Source organism: Camelina sativa, chromosome 10 (assembly GCF_000633955.1).
Source record: "Camelina sativa cultivar DH55 chromosome 10, Cs, whole genome shotgun sequence".
In the NCBI taxonomy this organism is placed as follows: Eukaryota; Viridiplantae; Streptophyta; class Magnoliopsida; order Brassicales; family Brassicaceae; genus Camelina; species Camelina sativa.
The window spans coordinates 19,411,430-19,429,019 of NC_025694.1; the positions used below are offsets into that span (position 1 = coordinate 19,411,430).

Genomic DNA, 17,590 nt, shown 5'->3' on the forward strand with positions numbered 1-17,590 from the left:
ATACAATCTGGTACACTGATTGATTAATTCCGGTGAAGACCGGTGTTGACTCCGACGTTGACCAAAAAAAAATTCTAAAATAAAAAAAATAAAAAAAAAGAAATTATTATATTCAATCATTTATGGTTTTTTATTATTTAAAAATATTCTATCCAATATCTAAATATTTTTTATATATTTTTTAAATATATCTTATATGTAAAATAGAGAACCCAAAACTTAAAAAAAATTCTAAAAGTTAATTTAACATATTGTAATTGTGTAAAAGAGGGTAAAAATGAAAATGTTCATATGTTAAAAGTAAATATTGTGAATTTTTTTTATTGTTGTTTATATGTTAATTCAATATCTAAATATTGTTTTACATATTTCCTAAATATATCCTAAATGTAAAATATAGAACCCAAACCTTAAAAAAATTTCTAAAAGTTAATTTAACATATTGTAATTGTGTAAAAGAGGTTAAAAATGAAAATGTTCATATGTTAAAAGTAAATATAGTGAATTTTTGTTGTTGTTTATATGTTAATTCAAAATCTAAATATTTCCTAAATATATCCTAAATGTAAAATAGAGAACCAAAACCTTAAAAAAAATTCTAAAAATTAATTTAACATATTGTAATTGTGTAAAAGAGGGTAAAAATGAAAATGTTCATATGTTAAAAGTAAATATTGTGAATTTTGTTGTTGTTGTTTATATGTTATTTTGAGTATGTAAATTTTAAAGTAAAGAGTGTCTAAAATTTTGTATAACATTTACCATGCAAAATTTAGAGTAAAGAGTCATATTCTCAATTTTTGCATATAATATTCTAATGGAAGTAGTTGAATTTGATTTTATTGATTTTGTAGTCTTTTCTTTTTTTTTTGTAGTATTTAAATAATCTGATTATGAGAGATTTATATATATATATATATTGAAAATAATTATAAATTATTTTTATATCTTGAAAATAATTATGAATGATTTTATATCTTGAAGATAATTATAAATGAAATTTTATATCTTGAAAATAATTATAAATTATTTTCATTTAACTATTTACTTTAGCTTGAAAAATAAAAAGTAACTAATTATAAGAATGAATATATTAGAGATATATAAAAAAAAATTAGATATTGAATAGAATATGTCTTTAATCATAAAACTCCATAAATGATTTACTGCAATAATTTATTATTTTTATTATTATTTATAATATATACTTTTTAAGTGAACGCTGGAGTCAACGTCGGTCTTCGCCGGAGTTAGTTGACCGGTGTACTGGATTATATGTCTATGATGTTGATCACATAATGTCATATAGTTCATGCATATGGTCATGTAATACATATATTTTGTGTAGTTGAGTATACAATAATATATTTGGTATGTATGACCATGTATTCTCCAATACTTCGTCTAGCTAGCCATCTTTTTTCCTTAACTAATACATGACAATTACAACTATTATATTATAATAATCAAATTTCATACAATAAAATTATTTAGACATACCATCAATTCTATATTCATCTCACCCCCTTACTTTATTCTAAAAACACTACTAAATTTATATAATTTCAATAATATATCACAAAATACTGAAATATCATTTGATGCAAGAAATGGTCCCGCCGTACACCGCAGGTGGGTGGGATCCTAGTGTGTAAGAAATCAACTCACAAATTTCAGAAAGAAAAACAAAAAAGAGAAGCAAAGTAAATTTTATTTATTGGAGGAACTCTAAAGTGATAATATACAACATAAACATAATAATCCCAAACACAAATCATAACTCTAGAGTAACTTTTCACGTTCAAGGTATATCTTTTTAGGTTCAAGGTAATTTAGTTGGCTCTGTGGATTCATAAGCAGCATCAGCTGAAGTAGTATCTATGTCGTTGAGACCCAACTCCTCGTTTTGCTCCCATGATCTTTCATACTCTTCAACTGTATACAGTTCAAAACATACAACAACAACATTTGTCACTTAAAAGTTAAAACCCAACACTCCTCTCCTAATTGACATCTTCACTCCTAAGTTTCAATTCATATTTCAGTTTACTAAATTCAAACCGAAAACAAGTAATGTTGTTTCTTCTTGATCTATAATGACTGTATGTAAAATTCCTTATGTGAATAAACATGTACGGAGCAGATTTAGTTAATGAAACGGATACGAAATCAGCGGTCCTAAACCGGTTTACTCGTTATGTGCTCATCATAGTCAAGGAACACTGAGGAACTTACATGTGAGCTGATGATCATCTTTGATATCATCAGTTACTGGTGAAATAAAGGAATTGGCTAATTCGTCATCAAGAATCAATGTCCACCGCTGTTCTAAGTTTAGAAGCTGCAAGAAGAGATAAGAAAGGGGTGTTCTCTATTTGGTATAAACCAGATCTTATTGCTTTGCTTCCTCTTGCACATCAAGAACAAGAGAAGGTTAAATAAATTCAATCATTGTTGCTACCTTTGTTAGCCTGGATCCAAATTCTTTCCACTTGTTAATCTTACTCTGCTCCAAACTGTCACCAAAAGTGAATCCATGGACTCTCGCTAAGCCTGTGAGAACCCATAACATACTTGGATCAGTAGGTAAGATCGAGCACTAAAAGGCTAGCATTGCTTCCATTAGCCAAACAATGAAAACATGGCAAGGAAGAATTATAGGATCCTAATTTATGCCACAGTTCTCTAAATCTGCTCTAGTGTACTTAGTCCACTTAAAATTGAGTAAAAGATGCATGATTCAGAGTAAACAAGGATAATTTTGAGATGCCACACTCACTTTCTCTGATCTGTGTGACCAACCCTTCCACTGTTGTTACCATTCCACCAAGTGTACCACCAGCTAGCTCCAGATCAAGTTCTGGGATTTTCACTCCTGCAGTGTCTGACTAATATACGAAACAAAAAAACTTAACCTCTAATGAAATACGGGAATGTGTTGCTTCCTTCATTAAAATAACACATTTCCTAGCATACATTGTGGTTTATATGGTTTTCTTCTATGGCATCGCCATCAGATGTCTTTACATTTATACCAAAGGGCCTTATAGATCAAACAAACCTATTCTACATCTATACCATACACTTGTTACAGTACCAAATTTAACTTTAGCACAGGGCTAGGTTCATTGTCAAACCTTTACCGAACTTATTCTATATATAACCGTAAAGTGACACTCTCAGTTACTTTAAGATACATAAAACGATATGAAGAGACCTCTCTTGGTGCACTACTCATCCAACATTTATACCTAAGAGGCCTCTCTTGGTGCACTACTCATCCAACATTTTTACCTAAGAGGCTACTGGTGCAATACTATATAAACAAACAAATTGAAGCAAAAAAACTAACCTTGATAACATCTCGGCTAAGGTCAGTGATGTTCTTCACAGAGAGCATAATTTTCTTTCCTTTTTCAGGAATTGCACCACCAGGCTTTAACTGTTTACATTCACCCAAAAATAAGTTAATAAACCTAAAGACCAGGCTTGTGTCAGCAAAATCTCTCAAACTAATGGAAGCCAACCTCAGAATTGCGATAGCCACAATCGTCACATGTAGATGCCATAACAATAACCTCCTGAAAATACGGGATTTCTATTTTATGTCAAGGGGTAAACAGCATCAAGGAGTTCACGAACAAACACAATTACGTAAAACTTGTTTCAGAACACAAAGGAACAGGCAAAGAGTTTTGAAAGGATACTTGTCACAAACATCCGTGTCTCACACAGCTTTGTACATGCTCCACAAGTTGAAGGGAAAGTCATCACCTAGACAAAATAAGCAATAGTAATGTTATCTAAAATTACCATTTTAAACTTTTCACTCTCAGAAAACATTTTGACACTGATTTCTTATCTCAAGTGATCATAACCTTGAACATTCAACAAAAATAATCAAAAAGTTTCAGGGTCAGAAGTTACCTCTTCAGGGGCAGTGTATCTAAACAAGTTATCAGAAATATCAGTGCTATTACTCTGCGCAATCGCTCGGTGACCAGCTGTTGCTCCGATACTTCCATGAGGTAAAGAAGTTGTTTGAGTAGAAAGTGCAAGGCTTCTTTCTGACTGTCCAGTCTGAGATGGGTTAGCAAGATATCCAAGAGTTGCTTGTTGCTCGGGTGTTCGCTCATAGAACTTGATTGTTAGAGAGGGATCTATTGATGGAGCATGTCTGTCGAATGTTGTAAACTTGTTGTCATAAGCTAGATATAAGAAACATTAACTTGACTTTAACTTGGTATGTCCAAGTTGAATATATATCCTTACGGGTTTTCAATGAAACTGTTTCCAGCAGGATCATCCAAAATGAATGTGAATGATGTCTCTGCTTTGGCACAAGCTCTCAGTTTAGACAAGAATTGGTCTATTGCTTCAGCAGTCTTAGGATCCACTTTCTGTCAAGAAACATATGCAGTTTAAGAGATTCCTGACTGCCAAAACAATCAAAATGGACATGCAAAAGTTATAGCCCCAAGCCAGAATTTACCCTGCGTTCTTCTTGAAGGGCACTCAGTTCATCAGCAGCCCGGGATAGTATCCCTTCCACCTAGAAATTAAACAAAAAGATGGAGTCATAGACAAGGAACTGGGATATTAAAAAAACAAACCATCTTAAATTGCAACTGTATAGGTCTATTCTCCACTACAAAGGAGTTAAACGATGACAAGAGATTTTTCCAACTGCTAATACCAGGTTGAAGCTGGCAAAGCAACACAGATAGATATCCCATGGGAATCGTCTCAATAGGTGATAAGCTGATGGTTATATTATCATTAAATGCAAAATTAATTTGTTCTCATGAGTAGATCAGACGATGTTTAGGTTGTTCAAAGAAATTACTACCCCCAAAAATGAACTGTACGATACCAAGATGGTTAAGAGAACTTACCGTAGATAAACTACCACGTTGGGCCTCTGGTGGAATCTCAAAATCCAGTTCAGGAATCTGAATGCATATATTCATGCAATTAATATCAGTTTCCAGCTTCAATTCAGCTAGTTTACATAATAAAAGAAGCAACGAGTTCACAGTGTTCAGAAAGATAAGCGGAAGTGGTTTCTTAGAAATTTGAAGCGAACCAAAGTATTTTTTATTTCAAAGGAGCAATGACACTCGCAGAATCAGCTCACCTTAATAGTGGCCGATTCAGATTTTACAACTTGCCGGTCAAATATCTGCATTCAGACAGAAATAAGAAGGTAAAGTTAGCTTAGGGAGCAAGAGACAACTAAAGACAGATCGTTCGAGTTTCATGTAATACGAAAAGAAGGCTACATTCTACCTAAGATATATTGCATCTCCAAATGAGAAATATAACAAAAATATATTTGAATCGATGCATTAACCTTTGTATCGCCAGCTGAAACCTCTAGATGGTAGCTGCATCCTCGGGGTTGAATCTCGCCAGCAAACTGAACTTCATTATTCCTATAAAAGATCAGAGATACAACAGACATTTAGTGATTAAAAAGAAAAAAAAAACAATTCACGCTGCCCAAATCATCTAAAAATCATAAGAACTTGTACCTTTCTCCACAATGGGGACATTCAAATGCAGATATTAAGACCTGTAACCGGAATAGGTTGGCAGGAAGTTCGTAAGTTAACACAAGGTAGAGAAAAGTCTAAACAAAGCATTAAACCAAGAGAACATGTTTCTTTATATCAAATAATAAAACTATGTGGATTGTTAGTGCTCTAGAATGTGGTCAAATTCACAGTGACTAAAGTATGAAACAATCTTAGTTTAGAAAATGAACAAAACCTGGCACTTTTCAAAACAGAGTACTACATACCTTTCTGAAGTGAGGAATTAAAGTCAATAGAAATCTAGTTGTTCCCTGCAGAAGAAATAAGAAGCTGCTTTATGCACCGAAGAAGGATCAAGAGAAAGATCATATAAACTTTCTCCACTGATTTCCACAGAACCAAAAATATCAATATATTCACCTCAAACTTTTCATACCATCACCAAGATGTAGATAATAAGTTTTGTTTCATCCCCTCTATAGTTCACTACATAATAATATCAAGAACCATTGGATAGCAGGAAAAATTCTAATGTTATTACAGCCATTTGCATGTAAAGTATTGATAACAAATACAAACTAGAAAGCAAGGACTAAAGAGAAACTAGCCTGTTTCCTAGACCAATTTGAGTTTCCTTGACCTATATCAGTTATATAGGTACCACAGGTTACAACTTATATAACCTATTCCTCCCGAGACTAAGGATAACGAACATCAGGAATCTCAACTAAATAAAGTTTCTCTACATAACCATTTGAGTTTCTTTCTCTTTTCAACCTTTTCCCATTTTAAATTTGATGACCAGGCTCTAATTAATATAGAGCAATCCAATTGTAAAACCAATATATTCGCCTCTAATATTGGAATTATATAATCACAGAACTCAGCTACAAACATAGACATTAACTAAAATGTTTGTGTGTGTGTGTGTGTCAGAGATAGAGAGAGCAAGAGACATACATTTTCATTGCAGCGCATGCAAATGCTCTCAACTACGTAGAGGGGAGCACCGAAGGAATGATCAGCGGAAACAGCTTCAACCACCGATCCAACATCGATTTCTTGATCATTTCTGTTGTCCATCATCTCAAAAAGTGTCTCCAAAACAATCCTAAACAAGTTCAAAACACATAAAATATTAGAAAGAAAAAACAAAAACAAGCTAAAAACTAAAAAGCATGAAACTTTATGCCCATCTACAATCCCTACGAGCTAAGAATTTATAATAACAGAATCTTCATCCTAGATACATTTGAACCCATAGAAATCGAGAAACAGAGTTCAATATTGTCAAACCCCCAAAACATTTTTGAACTTTGATATATCAATTTCTGATGGGGCTAAGCGACAAACAACCAAATTAGCCAAAGACGTACCGAGATTAAAGAGTCAAATGTTTGAAATTTTACAAAAACTGTGTGGTGCGGTGAAAATTACAGAGGCAGGCTTAAGTTTGTATGAAACTCACTCAAGTCAAGAAGCAGAGAAAGACAACACACCCAAACAGAGGCTCTAGAAACGGCGAGAGAGTTGAAGAAGGACCCACGTGAGCATCACGTGTCTCCCTCTGTGTTTTTTTTGTTTCCGTGGGGGAACTGGGCAGTGAGTGGGCTTGAGCTTTTTCCACTAGGTCATTTTGGGCTATCTATATATATTTTTTTCCAGAATAAGAAATTATACTCCAAATTTTTTTTTAATATAAATATATTTATTATATAAAACTTAACATTTCAAAAATTAGTAACTCACCTGAGAATGAAAACAGTTAAAATCAATACAACAAACGTAGAAGGAATTGTTCTCCGATGTTTGACACATCTAACTTTTTAGTTGAAAAAGGAGCTGACACATCGGTAAAAAAAATCAACAACCTATAAAATTATAACAATTAATACACATCAGTTCAGTTTTGATTACCTGTCATCATTCAAATTATCTAACATTTCCTATTCTCCTTCTCCGCTTCACCATGTTTCGAGGACTCAGCTGTCACTCTAAAAAACCATAAACAGGGAAGGGAGTATTATCAGCGGATCTTCACTCTGCGACAAGATCCGGTGAGGTAGCGGTCGTTCAATATATCCAATCTAATCTGTTGGTTTTGAATTCTAGGGGTAAGCATTCTCGGACTCTGTATCTTTTTTTTTTATATATTTTTTTTATCTCAGTAAAAACTCTCGTCTTCGATTTTGATTCTGGTTGATTGTAAAAGTTTAAATTATCTAGAGTCGTTTCGTTTCTCTTATCATTACTCAATGTTATTTGGCACTATCTTAGTTAAGGTTGATGGCAAGCTTTGTGTTGTTTTTAAAAAAAAGTAGCTATCGTTGTTAATATGATTTCTCATATCTTTTACCTTTATCATTGTCTTTTACTTGTTGATTATGATTGTCTGGTTTGGTATCTATGCCACATATCACTATATTGTATGTATCAATTCGGGAAGTTACATGGCTTAGATAGGCAAGCAAGATAACACTGAGAAAATTGAACTGCTTGTACTGTATTTACATGTTGATTCTAATTCTTCATTCTTTTTGCAATGTTTACTGTTTTGATTATTTATATGTGCATGATAGAATTTTCATGGATGTCTTTTTAGAATTAGTATTTGTCAACAAGTACAATATAGAAATTTCGTGTATACTATAATAAACATTCACGAAATTAGAAAGTGTAATGAGTTGTATATGTTTTGTAGAGAGGAAACTCAAGGTTAGAGGGTCGCCATCCGAACATTTTGGCGAAGAGCAAAGGTGGAGCCATTTGGAAAGTAAGGTGATTGGTTTCCTCTTCCCCTTTCCCTCTATTTTTATTTTTCTTGTCCACGTTTGTCGATAAACCAAGAACAGTTGACTAATTTATTATTTTACTAGAATTAGATTTTGTACCCCCATCTAAAATTAGTTTAGGTATGAAGTTATCTCTATCTTTTTGTCTAATAAAACAGAAAAGTGTTGGTACATAATGTATGAGGAAGCTAGCGAAGTAGCAAATGATGCAGTCAGGAGCATGAGAACGGTTGCATTATTTTGTGTAGGGTAGAAAATTTGAAAATGTATAAGAAGAAATGTGAAGGTCCTACGAGAAACAGGAATATGTCAAGGCATAGCCAGTAGTATCAGTTTTCAGAGTTTCTTTCCTTTTCCTCTTCTCTTCTTATGCTACCAATTTCTATGCCGATGCAAGGCTTGTGAAAGACGGCAAAACAACCTTTGATATTCTATTTTCAGGGTAAAAAGCAACAAATGCGTTTCAGAAACTCATGATTCCTGTTTTTATTGGGGACCCTTTCTAAAGACTGTTATGTTTCGAAATAGTTTTCTTTGCTTTGAAAATCGTAGAAATCTCTCAGTCAAGTTCATCTTTGCTTTGAAAATCGTAGAAATCTCTCAGTCAAGTTCTCCTGATTCCAGCAAACCTAGCAATGCGGCTGCATCGATCTTTGCAATTATAGACAGGGAATCAAAGATTGATCCAAGTGATGAGTCTGGAAGAGTTCTTGATAATGTTAAAGGAGATATTGAACTTCGTCATATCAATTTCAAATATCCTTCAAGACCAGATGTTCAGATCTTCCAAGATCTTTATCTATCTATTTGTGGCGTTGGAAAAGTTAGATATAGAAGAACTGAAACCGATTTCAAATAAAATAAAAACTATAACCATACGAGTTAGTTTGATATAAATCCAGCCCAGTTCAGTTCAATTAAATTCTAAATTCTCTTATTTTGTTTTTTGGTTCTCTATTTCAGACAATAGATTTGATTGGAGTTGAGATCAAGACATTTCAAGTGATATGGTTTTGACAACAAGCCGTATTGGTGAGCCGAGAATCTGTTTTGCTCAATGAAACGATCAGAGCAAACGTTGCTTATGGTAAAGGAGGAGATGCTACTGAAACCGAAATCGTATCTGCAGCTGACCTATCTTACACTCATGGCTTCATCAGTGGCCTACAACACGTAACTTCAACTGGAATAATCGAACCAAATAAACAGATTGTCTAGCCCTAATTCCTAGGTCCATGGTTAAAGATTAGACTGAAAGATTTACTTAATATTTGCATGTCTATGAAACAATGGTTGGTGAAAGAGGAGTTCAAGTATAAGGACAATTGATAAAGCAGAGAGTAGCCATAGGAATTGATAAAGACACTAAGGTGTTGCTACTTGATGAAGCCACGAGTGCTCTAGATGCTGAGAACATATCGATTCGGTTCGGGTTATGCTCATATCAATTTTGAATCATAAATTGGCAAATCATAATCCAAATTAAAAAGGTCTTCTCTGAATTTGAAGACGGCATGAGGTCAATTGCTTTCGACGGAGAGAAACCAAACGCTTCTCGCCGGAATCCACAGAACCCGAGGTTTATCGACGTAGTAAAAGTCAGAACAACTTTGGTTGGAGATTGAGAGACCTACAAAGAGGAGAGAGGGAGATGAGAAGTCCAAATTATTGCTTTATAGCTACATATACTTAATATGTTATCTAATTAAAGACAATAAATTGATGTTTTTCAATGGTTAGAGTGAAAAAAAAATTAAGTAATATGACGTCGTATTGAAATGTCTTGTCACGGTGTAGTCTGACTTAGCGCCGTTAACTGACTAATTAACACCGTTTAAATAATGTTGAAATTGGCTAAATTTTATATAATTGAGGTATAATAATTTGAATTTTTGGATGATTTAGGTTGATTTATGCAGGCTACTAAAGTTTAGGTATGGATAAGTGTTTCATAAATAGTTGTGGTTGATTTTAACCGTTTTCTCCTCACCTCGCACTACTATGATTATATTGAAAAAATTATTCAATAGTTGGGGTTGAAAGTGGTGCAATGTTTGTTGTGAGAAATGTTGTTAAGGATGTGGCATTTTAGCCTAAAACATCATCAATCTATATATTAGGGTTGTAAAATCGCTATTTTTTGTTTGAGTATAATTTAACATTTTATTCAAAAAAAAAAAAAAAAAAAAAAAAAAAAAAACAACAACATTTNGGTACAAAGTCATGTTTAAATTAATAAGTAACACAGTCTATTTATACACGAAACCTCTTCCTATTCCCAACAATATGAATTATAGCCTATACTTCTTTACATTCCTCGAGACTTGTAAATTTCTACAGGGAACCTCAAACGATTAACTCTTTATTTACCATGAATCCTCCTGGGTTTTGATCTTTAATCCATTAGTACGTTCTCAAAGTTCAGAATATTTGGCCTGTTGCGATTTCCTTTTTTTTTTGCTTTCTTTATTATTTGTGAAGTTTTAATCGTTTAAATCTCCAATGGATCAAAGATTCGAGAAAAGAACAATCAATGTGCTTCTTGCGGATCATTTGGACAAGCACAAGGTTGTCTGGCTTCATTCTGGTAATGATTTTGTTGACTTGCTCTATAGTTTTCTCACTATGCCTTTGGGAACCATTGTGAGATTGCTTGAGAATCACGGCAGATTAAGACAAACGGTCACCCTAGGTTGTCTCAACAACCTTTACAAAAGTGTTGTGGACATGAACATCGATAATTTTCGGACTGAAGCTTGTAAGCAGATGCTGGTTTACCCGAAGAGCGTGAAGGAAAGTCAATGCAAAATGCTCAAGATTAACATAGACGTCGACACAGAGGCAACTAAACACTTTATGTGTCCAATGTACTTGCAAAGAAAATCATGCAGAGAGTTTTTTAGTAATTTCAATACTTCAAGATGTAGCTGTGGAAACTTGATGAAAAAAGAGATTTCGTCACCCGAAGGAGAAGAGTTTGCGAGCAGGTTGGGAGGTAGCTGTGATTATGATGGAGTCTTTGTTCATGGTGATGGAAACTTGGCATTTATATTGAGTGACGATTTGAAAATAGAGAATTTTTCTCGGGAACTTTTTCGGAAACGTGTCAAGGATTTAGGCTGCGTTAACGGTTTAGATGAGATTGGGGAGGGTGAAGCAGAACTTGGCTTCCGAGAGGTACTCTTATTTTTATTTTATTTTTGTTAAATATTATATATGAAACTTTTTTTGACTTTTGGGCACTCTCATTGTACTGTACAGGCAATGACTTTTCTTCGATCCTTATTCGCATCAGACACTCCATTGACCACCACATTCTATCCCTTCAACAGTTCAACGTATCCTTCGAAGAGAGCGTTTAAGCCATCATCAAGTCCATGTGATTCAGTGTTAGGCCAAGTATTGTCTTTGACAGTGTATTTGAGTAAGCAGGATAAGAGGAAGGTTATGTATGCTAAGTGTGGTGAAGGCTTTATAGATCTTCTTTGCACCTTTCTTGTTCTTCCTCTTGAATATATATGCGAGATCTCTGCTAGTGATGATGGATGTGATGATGGTCTGGGATGTATAGGTAACCTGTTCAGAAGCTTCAAAGGCTTAAGCTGCGGTGAAATAACCATACCTTGGTATTACCGTTGTAGAAAGAATCTTCTTGGCGTCCCGGTCCAAACTCTGCCGAGTTTCTACAGTTGTTTTGAAGATCATGCTTTTTCTGGAGATCGCGAGGACAGGCTCAAGAAAGTAAGACCAATGGATCCAAAAACTGAAATAAGTGACCAGTCAAGAAGTAGTGGTGGGTTTGTGAAGAGTAACAAGAAGTTTCTTGTCTCGGATGATCTGATAATCACTCCACTGAATACAGATCTTACTGTTAGGGATCTAAAAAGATTTAAGATTAGTTTTGATGAAGTCAACATCGAAGAGATAACTATCGGTAGAACAGAGGTATGTACTCATAAATATTAAAGTCCTTTGTTCCATTAGTTACTATAAGATATGGCTTAACTCTATGTCTCTCTTTGTATACAGGCTATCAATTTATTGAAAGCTTCCTTTGTGACATCCTCTGCGTTATCCGATGGTCTCTCAGACTTGCTTACAAAGAAGCTGGAAGCTAAGGAGGATAACTCTTAAAATTCCAATGGCCAAAGAATTCTTAATTTCTGTAAAACTTGTTCTCTCTGGTAGCTTTCATTTATTTTCAGTGTTTTATCTAAGTCTCGGTTTGTTGATTTTGCTATCTGGTTTTAGTTTTTGAGAATACATTAAAAATGATTGATCATCTTCGAAGACTAGTTAGGCGTTTCTGCATTATTACATTACCAAACCAAAATCTAAGAGAGGAGCAACAGAAGAATAATTTTAATTTATGAATTTTTGTTGTTTTTCTAGTTAGGCGTTTCTGCATTACGTTATAATTGTTTTATACACAAGAGCTGAGCCGTGTTCATGAAGCAAAGAATGGTTTGTGTCGGACAGGGCTACATAAGGAGTGATTTTATTAACCTCAAAGATCATATTCCTACTTTGAAGTAAGTACGTCGGTAGGATAAATGTTACACTAAAGTATGTTGTTAGGATATCTACTACAAACACAAGTATCATAATAAAATGCCATGTGAGAATATGAAACTAACAATTTCTATGAATTGGTTGTGGCACTGTACACAAACTTCCATTATTCAGTTACAAAAACAAAATATTTCTTTGTTTTCTCTACAAGCAATATACACTCAACCCAGGTGTATTAGATACATAAAAAGGAGAGTATTGGAGACCACCTTGGAGATAAAAGGATTAGAAAAGTTTCCGATAGTAGATACAATATTTAACCCTGAACATGAGTGTATTAGAGACCACCTCGGAGAGATTATGATTCTTACAAAGGTTTTGTATCAGCTGTCCGAAATGGAAGCGTGTAATCATCAAGGGGTTCACTCTTTCTCTGATGAAAGCTGCTTAGCCAGTAGGATAAGCCCAGCTGTTGTGAAGCCTGACAAGACTGTTGAGGCATAAAACAGAGCTAGAAGAGACCCTCTCAAAGACTGCCCAGAAGAACAACAACATGACAAAATGTTAAATAACAAATCCTCTACTTCCACTATATATATATGATGAGAATCAAAGTATAGGGTTAGAACGTTTGATCCACTAACATTTCCGATAACCAATGCATTGTCATTTGCATACTGCAATGAGTTCTCTGGTGTGTTTTGGATCCCCTGACTGATTTGCCATGAAAGTATCCTGTTTCAACGGCATGAGGTGTTTTTAAATGTTGTTACAGAGTGTGATACACAGTTTCTTGAAAATAATTAACAAGCTTTCTACAAATACCCATAGATGAATGCAATGGCAGCTCCAGTGTATGCTTTCTGTGGAGTCACAGCAACCTGAAGGTCCCCAAACTGCAGTTTTAAACAAAAAAATTATCATCTGCAAAGTAATTTCAGCTGACGTACAAGGGGAAAAATCTATTCTTTACCTTTAATATCTTTGTTCCTGAGTTGGTTTCATTATTGACTGGAACTGATGATGTATTTGCAGATAGGACTTTTCCAGTTGAAATCATCGCTTTAGCAATCTGCGACTTCTCAGAGATGTTAGTTTTGTAGACAAGTACCAAGGGCATGAATGATTACATAGACGAGCAATTGATTTTAGAATTGTGGGTTTTGGCAGTTAAGTCTAACAAGGTATACAGGTGGTCTGACTAACATTTGATTGAAGTATGCAAACAGTTTCTATTTAGATGTAACTTACATTTACATGTTCACCCAATATACATAACCAAACAATCAGTAGAAGAAACCACACCTACATTTGAGATTCAAGTACCTTCTGTAATTCACCTTGACCATATTGTCCCATCCCCTGGAACCTTTTTCCTGCAGATATCAGACGTCTCCCAAAGGCTGAACAAAAAGATGTTAAAAAGAGGTATGATTACAAGAGTAGATCTATAAAGATGTGTATCTAGATACTAGGGGTGTACTTCTTGTTACCTGATTTGGCACCATCTGTTAATGAAATTTCCAGTTCGGGAAGTTTCTCCACTAAACTACGAGAAGTTGATGTGTCAGCTTGTTCCCAAGCACGGGACAGATTCATTAATGTCTCCCCAAGCTCTTGACCACACTACAAATAGAATTGAGCAGTTGCAATTATAAGTACCACAGAAGTTTTAAGAAAATGAGTCGGCTTGTAAAACACTACAAAGATTCAAGATTATCTCATCCTCTCTAACCAAATCCACAGGGCACAACGCCAATGGCAAAGAAGACAAAGAAGTTCTCGAGCAATAGGAAGAGAAGACAAGGAAGCTAAGTCAAAAGAGATATTAGTCAACTGACAAGTGATATGTGGCAAAATGGGAGAAGACACACATCCTTCAAAAAGTTGCTTAAGATGAGAGCGATGATAGAAGAGAAGATCCAAGGTAGGTACCTTAAGATGCACAGTGAATAGTATATGAAAAATAAAGAAAAAACCCATTTAAGGAAACAACACTTATCCTGTGGAAGGGATTCCAATAGGCAAACACTAAGACTATGCTGGACTAGAACAATAAAGCTAAGACTATGATGTTTCAATGCACGTAAATGATCATTAACTGTTAAACAGGAAGGTTGTCTGTCCACGGGTATAAATAAGTGTACCAGCTGTATGTTTCACTACTTGCACATACATCTAACTGTCTAAAGGTCCTAGTCCTAGAGGCTAAAGGAATACATAATTATGTCTGTAGATAAAGATATAAGAACAATGGAGCGGCCATTTCTTCTTCTGCAAATTTCTATCTTTTAGTTTCTAGTAAAACCAGTAAAGCATAAACACATACATGACGACATCCCCTCCAAAAATCTTATTTATATGAAAGATGAACAAGGAAGATAACAGATTATGCTACAATACAGATGGAAATGATCACAAATAATACCATTACATCATTTGGACAGAACAACATGTTAAGGCCACGACGATACTTGAAGGGATAATAACAATACTATACCCAAGATGAACTATAAAATGTCGGGTGCCTACACATTCGCAAATCAGGCAATACACATAAAAACATAGAATGCTATTAGGCTGTCACAGATGTAGATATATAAAATTGCAAAATATTGTGGTTTAGGATGGGGCTCTGAGGCTACAATACACAAGTAGTTCAAGTCCATGAATGTCACATAAGAGATCACAGAGATGGAACAGTAAGGTCACAAGACTTGAGGCTACAGAGTTGGTCAATGGAAGTGATTACTTAGCACTAAAAAGTTTATGTGGAGCAAGAGGAACTAACCTCATCGATGATGGGTCCATTGGAGAGATCAAAAGCAGCATCATTTAACTGAAAAAAAAAAAAAAAAAACTCGCCACATAAAAACATGTTGCTTAAATCACAAAATCTGAGTTTTTTAAGCAACGAGGGCTTACTTACATCGAGACGAAGGTCATTTGGTAACTGCTGGAAGTAATCTGATGGAAGATCAAAACACTTCTGCAACAACACAATTCAGAACCCATTAAGCAAAAAAAAAAAAAAAAAAAAANTATTTGAATTGTTAAAACCAGTTTCACTTACAGAGAGTTGTAGAAGAAGGGATTTAGAACTTGTTTCTAGAGGCTGATCAATAGAATCTGATTCCGTGAGAGCAAATCGGAGAGTCAATGATTTCGAAAGATTGTGCCTTTTCAAGTAATTAGGTTTAAGGGATGAAGAAAAATGAAAACTTGGCTGAGAAAAGAAGAGCTTTGAAGAAGAGAGGCTGTGTAGAGGTCGAAGGAGATGAAGAGAAGCCATTTTCAGTGTTTCTGAGAAAACCCAAAAATGGAAAACATCAAAATCAAATCAATGGAGGTGAAATCTAGAAATCATCTTCGATTGGCCAATCAAAAAAAAAAAAATAAGACGAATACCTTTAAAATTGAACAAAACTGTGGTCTGAAACTCAAGAACCAGAAAAAAACAAAACTGTGTGTAGCAACACGTGTCTATTCATCAGTATTAGAAATGTGGCTTTGGGCTTTTCAATGCCTTGTTACTTGTTAGCTTTTTAAGACTCTAAGCACTTTGAACATTGCAAACGATGATTTTGTGAGATACAAAACCACTGAACCTTGCATTACACATATCTCCCGACCACCTAAGAAACTTCATCTCTCCTGCAACTTTCTTCATACTGCCCTGCAATTTCCAGAGCATTATTTTGACTAACACCTTATCAAACCATGGAGCCTTTTAATCCATGGGATTTAAATGTGGACTGAGACATTGATTTGGTTAATCAATTTTATGTTGTTAACAAAATACCTGATTCAATTATTCCAAGGGAAACACATAGGCTCCAACTGGTGACCAGTTGAGGAATAAAAAGAACGAGGAGAAACATGAATAAAATGGAAGGAAAAGAAAAGAATAAAAAATAAAAAAGGAATGAAAAGGAATAAGTGCAGAGAAAAAACAGAATAAATAGTATCGTAAATAGTAACCAAAAAAACAGAACAAGCAATAACATATAAAAAAATATTAAAAGAAAAATAAAAATATTTTTTTTTAATCAAAAACAAGCATCTTCAACCCATCAAAACCAACGTACAAACATGAATACATGAACATGAACATGTATTGTTTGAACTTTCGGTAACCATTACAAATGTGTGATACCAATATGATAATTATAAAAAAATAATCAACTATAGACGTTGAGAACCACGTCTCTTTATAGACCATATTTGCTCAGCAATTTGATCTCGTACAATTTTCATATAGGCTCCTTCTGCAGCTGGTTCTTCTTCCATTTCATCATCTTCATCATTGTTTTGATTTTGATGCATACGATTAACATCATTTTCCCTCTCAACTTCTTCAAAATCTTTATCCTTAATTTTGTTCCAACGAATAAAATTGTGTAGCCCCATTGTCGCGAATATAACTTTTCTCTGTGTAGGAATATCATACCTTGGAAATTTATTTAAAACTCTCCATTTTTTTTCCAAGACACCAAACGTACGTTCAATAACAGAATGTAAAGACGCATGCCACCTATTAAACATTTCTTTGCTATTCTTGGGAGGCTCACCATGTAAAAATTCTTGTAGATGATACCGTGTACCTTCTGTCCTTTCTTTCCTATATGGAGCTAAATATCCTCGTTTATTGGCATATCCAGAATCTACAAGATAGTATTTACCATCAGGAGGTTTGGGAAACATGTGATCTTCACGTATAGCTGTTGCCAACACTCGTGAATTATGGGC

General features: G+C 34.4%; 3 protein-coding genes and 1 long non-coding RNA gene across 5 annotated transcripts; 2 read left to right on the forward strand and 2 right to left on the reverse strand.

The window, feature by feature from the left end:
• On the reverse strand, positions 1,692–7,058 carry LOC104719348 (zinc finger protein ZPR1-like). Of its 2 annotated transcripts, none has more exons than XM_019230563.1 (17): positions 7,006–7,058; positions 6,498–6,648; positions 5,804–5,848; positions 5,535–5,575; positions 5,354–5,435; positions 5,138–5,182; positions 4,896–4,952; positions 4,493–4,552; positions 4,273–4,400; positions 3,928–4,177; positions 3,708–3,774; positions 3,528–3,598; positions 3,353–3,442; positions 2,780–2,888; positions 2,462–2,553; positions 2,236–2,341; positions 1,692–1,935 (listed from the first exon to the last, which is right to left on the reverse strand). In XM_019230563.1, the coding sequence occupies exons 2-17, from the start codon at positions 6,621–6,623 to the stop codon at positions 1,823–1,825; spliced, it is 1,482 nt and encodes a 493-aa protein (XP_019086108.1). In that variant the 5' UTR covers positions 6,624–6,648; positions 7,006–7,058; the 3' UTR covers positions 1,692–1,822. The 2 variants fall into 2 exon arrangements, with proteins under 2 accessions (XP_019086108.1, XP_010435563.1); XM_010437261.2 differs by having other exon boundaries at positions 6,914–7,039.
• LOC104719349 lies at positions 7,480–8,684 on the forward strand. Its single transcript, XR_756593.2, has 3 exons — positions 7,480–7,651; positions 8,239–8,315; positions 8,488–8,684. It is a non-coding gene; the product is annotated as an uncharacterized LOC104719349 (long non-coding RNA).
• Positions 10,832–12,665, forward strand: LOC104719350. The gene is made up of 3 exons (XM_010437262.2): positions 10,832–11,506; positions 11,591–12,274; positions 12,359–12,665. The coding sequence occupies exons 1-3, from the start codon at positions 10,832–10,834 to the stop codon at positions 12,461–12,463; spliced, it is 1,464 nt and encodes a 487-aa protein (XP_010435564.1). The 3' UTR covers positions 12,464–12,665.
• Positions 12,979–16,254, reverse strand: LOC104719351. The gene is made up of 9 exons (XM_010437263.2): positions 15,915–16,254; positions 15,771–15,830; positions 15,633–15,680; positions 14,335–14,467; positions 14,168–14,244; positions 13,815–13,913; positions 13,667–13,737; positions 13,486–13,576; positions 12,979–13,374 (listed from the first exon to the last, which is right to left on the reverse strand). The coding sequence occupies exons 1-9, from the start codon at positions 16,131–16,133 to the stop codon at positions 13,264–13,266; spliced, it is 909 nt and encodes a 302-aa protein (XP_010435565.1). The 5' UTR covers positions 16,134–16,254; the 3' UTR covers positions 12,979–13,263.